General features: G+C 47.8%; 1 protein-coding gene across 1 annotated transcript in view; it reads left to right on the top strand.

Annotated features, from left to right (window-relative positions):
* Positions 1 to 926, top strand: part of LOC133130414 (protocadherin-7-like) — an 8,442-nt gene extending 7,516 nt beyond the window's left edge. Inside the window, exons 4-5 of the mRNA XM_061244999.1 lie at positions 1 to 887; positions 919 to 926. The exon at positions 1 to 887 is cut by the window's left edge and continues 102 nt beyond it. Coding sequence (XP_061100983.1) covers positions 1 to 887; positions 919 to 926 — 895 coding nt within the window. The remainder of the gene's footprint in view (positions 888 to 918) is intronic.
* The last annotated feature ends 4,074 nt before the right edge of the window (positions 927 to 5,000 follow it).

Below are 5,000 nucleotides of genomic sequence, written 5' to 3'. Positions count from 1 at the left end.
CTTCCCGCACCACGCCTTCACCTTCTACGCCCCAGAGAACCTTCCGGAACACAGCTCTGTCGGCACGGTGACAGCTACGGACGCAGACGCCGGCCGCAACGCCGAGCTCAGCCTCTTCATCTCTCAGGAGGAGGATGAGGAGGAGGGCATGTTCTTCATCTCTAACGCTACTGGCACCATCTTCTGCAGACGGATGCTGGACCGCGAGGCCCAGGCGGTGCATAGGTTTGGGGTGATCGCGGTGGACGGAGGGGACCCACCCCGATCCTGCAGCACGACTGTCACCCTCTTCGTCACAGACGAAAACGACAACCCCCCCCGAGTAGTCGCCCCCGGCAACGCCTCCTTCACCCTGCTGCCCCCGTCCAGCCCCGCCCACAGCGCAGTGACCAGGGTGGTTGCCGTGGACGCGGACGAAGGTCAGAATGCAGAGCTGCGTTTCGGCCTGGTGGGGGGGAACCCGTTCGGCCTGTTCAGCGTGGACCCCCAGGGCGGCACGGTGGCCCTGGTGGGGGGGCTGGGGCCCGGGCATGGGGGCCTGCACCGGCTGGTCCTGCGGGTCTCGGACCGGGGGTCACCCCCACTGCACACCACCACGCTGGTGCACGTGTTCGTTAACCACACCCTGGGGAACGGGACATGGGTTCAGGAGGCTGTCGCCCGCAGTCTGGCCTTGCCCCTGTCCCAGAATGTGGCGGGAGACGGGCGTCCGGGCTGGGTTCACCCCCAGGGGCTCAGCCTGGCCATTGGTGCGCTGGCCGGGGGCGTGGCCGTACTGCTGCTCATCATGCTGGTCGTCACGGTGACGCACTGCACCCCCGGGAGCAGGAAGGGGTACAGGGTGGGGCGGCGGGAGGAAGGGGAGGAGGGGGCCAACGTTGCTGAGGGCGACAGGAAGACGGTGGCCGGGCGTTACAGTGCGGTGAGAGAGGGCAGCCCTGACCTCGCCCGACACTACACACTCACCCCCCCACTCCCTGCCCTCAGCCTCCCTCCACACTCCCCCCCCCTCCCCACACACCCACACCTGCCACCTGCCAACACCTTTGTCTCAATGGCAACCCAGTGCCACCCAGAGCGCAGCTACCAGTCTGACAACATGTACAGCAAACCGGTGAGAACCCCCCTCATGTGTGTGTGTGAGTGTGTGTTTGTGTGTGTATGAGTGTGTGTGTTTGTGTGTGTATGCGTGTGTGTGTTTGTGTGTGTATGAGTGTGTGTTCATGTGTATACGTGTGTGTGTTTGTGTGTGTATGAGTGTGTGTATCTATGTGTGTGTTTGTGTGTGTATGAGTGTGTGTGAGTGTGTGTGTGAGTGTGTGTTTGTGTGTGTATGAGTGTGGGTGTGCGTGTGTATACGTGTGTGTGTTTGTGTGTGTATGAGTGTGTGTATATATGTGTGTGTTTGTGTGTGTATGAGTGTGTGTGAGTGTGTGTGTGAGTGTGTGTTTGTGTGTGTATGAGTGTGGGTATATATGTGTGTGTGTGTGTTTGCGTGTGTGTATGAGTGTGTATACGTGTGTGTGTTTGCATGTGTGTGTGGTGTGTGTGTATTAGTGTGTGTATACTTGTGTGTGTGTTTCCATGTATGTATGTGCGTGCTTGTGTATGTGTGTGCCTGGTTATGCATTCCTAGCTGCTGAAGGTGTATCGGTAGTGTCTCAGTAACAGAGTTGGCAGATGAAGTTTAATGTGAGGAAAGCGTATCGGGTCTGTCGCTGCCCAGCTGCTCAGACAGAAAGCCGATCTGAGGGCCTGATGTTCCTGTTCTTATTCTGCCTTTCACTGGCTGAGAAACACAATCACTTACAGTCTCATTATTATAATACATTTACCGGGTGATCTGAGGCCATCTGCTCACATCTTCCATAAGGGCTGTGTCTCAGCTTCATCTCACTAATGATGCTGGCAGAGCTGCTCACACATTATATGTAGAAACACACTCACTGATAATACACAGACCTCTGACATTATAGAGCTCACTGTATGGCATTATTGAGCTCACTGACATTATAGAGCTCACTGTATGGTATTGTAGGGTTGGTACTTAAGTTATATAGGGCAGTTATACTGTATGTACATGAAAGGTATAGTATCTGTGACAGCAGTCTGGTTTAGGGATGTAATCTGCGTGATGGCATCTCTGTCTTCCTCAATGGGATCACCTTTCTCCACTGAGTTCATTTATTTACCAGGTTTGAAATGGGATCACTGAACACACCTGTGCTTTCTACTTATGACTTCATACAAGTATGCACACACACACAGGCACACAGATAGACACATTTACTCAGACAAGCAGAGATGTGCTTACACTGATACAGATGTGCTGACGCTGATAGAGATGTGTTAACACTGACAGAGACATGCTAACACTGATGCAGATGTGCTAACACTAATAGAGATGTGCTGACACTAATAGAGACATGCTAACACTGAGAGATGTGTTAACACTGATAGAGATGTGTTAATGCTGTTAGAGACATGCTAACACTGATAGAGATGTGTTAATGCTGATAGAGACATGCTAACACTGAGAGCGATGTGTTAACACTGACAGAGACATGCTAACACTGATGCAGATGTGCTAGCACTAATAGAGATGTGCTGACACTAATAGAGACATGCTAACACTGAGAGAGATATGTTAACACTGATAGAGATGTGCTAACATTGTGTAGAGATGGGTTAAAACTGATAGAGATGTATTAACACTGATAGACATGGCAACACTAATAAAGATGTGTTAACGCTGATCAAGATGTGCTGATACTGATAGAGATGTGTTAATGTTGATAAAAACATGCTAACACTGAGAGAGATGTGTTAACACTGATAGTGATGTGTTAATGTTGATAGAGACATGCTAACACTGAGAGAGATGTGTTAACATTGATAGAGATGTGTTAATGCTGTTAGAGACATGCTAACACTGATAGAGATGTGTTCATGCTGATAGAGACATGCTAATACTGAGAGTGATGTGTTAACACTGACAGAGACATGCTAACACTTAAAGAGATGTGCTGACGCTAATAGAGACATGCTAACACTGAGAGAGATGTGTTAACACTGATAGAGATGTGTTAATGCTGATAGAGACATGCTAACACTGAGAGAGATGTGTTAACGCTCATAGTGTCATGCTAATGGTGATAGAGATGCGCTAGTGCTCATAGAGCCTACTGATTGCCCTCTGAATGCAGTGGTCTCCAGGCTCTGCTGGCTTTGGCTGCAGCCTGCATGCTAATGAAGATTCAGCACACACTCCATTCAGTCCCTCGGGGCTCATGGGAAACTTAACCCAGCGCATTACTATTCAATAAGAAAGACACCTGTGTCCTCGGAGTCAAGAGATACAGAGCACACACACAACACACAGCCACTCACACACACAACACACACACACACACACTCGCACAACACAAAGCCATTCACACACACACACATATACACACACACACACACACACACAACACACAGCCACTCACACACACAGACACACACACCACACAGCCACTCACACACAACACACACAGTCACTCACACACACACACGCACACAACACATACCACTCTCACACACACACAACACACAGCCACTCACACACACACACACACACACACACACACAGAGCACACAGCCACTCACACACACAGACACACACACACAACACATAACCACTCACACACACAGACACACAACACATAACCACTCACACACACAGACACACACACACACAAACATCTTAAGCTGTGCTGTGGTTCATATGGATTTCCTTAAGATGACTGTTTGATGACTGTTAAGAGTTACATTGTTAAGAGTTACATTTTACATCCTAAAATGACCTGGAGGCCAGTGACGGAGCGCTAGGATGTGAGTTATAGAAACACTGGGGGTCTATAGAACGTAATAGAGTTAATTAATGTGATCAGGAGATCAACACTGGGGGTCTATAGTCTTTATCCTAGAACGTGAAGCTAGGATGTGCTTTCTGTTTGTAAGGCGTCTGGCTCCAGCGTTTTGACGCTGTAATCGGTGAAGAGTCTTCAGCAGCCCGACCAGATCCACACGCCAGTTACACTCTGCAGGTTCCACTCAGATAAAAGCAGGGCTGCCTTCTTATCCAACTGAGATGATTATCAAAGTAGACACCAGGATTTCTGTAGCATAGGGTGACATAAGGTGACAGTGTACCAAGTTCCTTAATATTTTGGGTCTTGTGTCAGGGCTAATAATCACAATCTTGGATTTAGTAGCGTTCAAGTTAAGGACATTTTGTGACATCCAGCTTTGGATGTTCTTTAACCTTATCACAGATGACAATAGACAGACGGCTGTCATCATTGCCAGGGGTGTTTGCACAAAGTATTAAACCAGGGGTATCAATAATAATTTTTGGTAAAAAAAAGTTTGGTTTTGGATTGATTAATGAAGCACACAACTTTACACATAAAGTTTATGTCAATAACCATATTCTTTTTTAGCTCACAGTATTTTTGTTAGTATTTACCAATAATTCTGGAACCAACTGCGGGTTGATTTATCATCTTGTGTCCTTAGAAATGTATAAGTACATTAGAACACGTCCCTCGGTGCCCAAAGGGTGAATAATTAACATGAACTCTATTCTTCCACTCGTACTTCTCTTTCACCTTCCACTATCTTTTTCACTTCTTCTCGCTCATTTCTTCCCCATTCCCCTATTTTCTAGCTTTTCTTTCTCTGTAAAAACATAACATAATGTATGTAATTGGTGCACACAAGCATACATAACCAAACATGAAATGGCTGTTTCTTTGTTGTGAAACATTGGTAGTGGGTTTTTGTGCCGTGTCTGCCTTTGCTGTAGTGTTGGTGACAGGGTGTGATATACTGTGTGTAACAGAAGTGCCCTGTACTGGCCTGTTCAATTGTTAATAAGACATTATACCATCGCCACTGAATGCTTACATGGAAACTACTGCTTCCGAGAAGGCAAAGGCCCAGAGTGCTCTTTA

This window comes from Conger conger, chromosome 6 (genome assembly GCF_963514075.1).
Source record: "Conger conger chromosome 6, fConCon1.1, whole genome shotgun sequence".
Lineage (NCBI taxonomy): Eukaryota > Metazoa > Chordata > Actinopteri > Anguilliformes > Congridae > Conger > Conger conger.
Note: the sequence above shows the minus strand (reverse complement) of the source record. Positions and strands in the feature narration are given on the sequence as shown.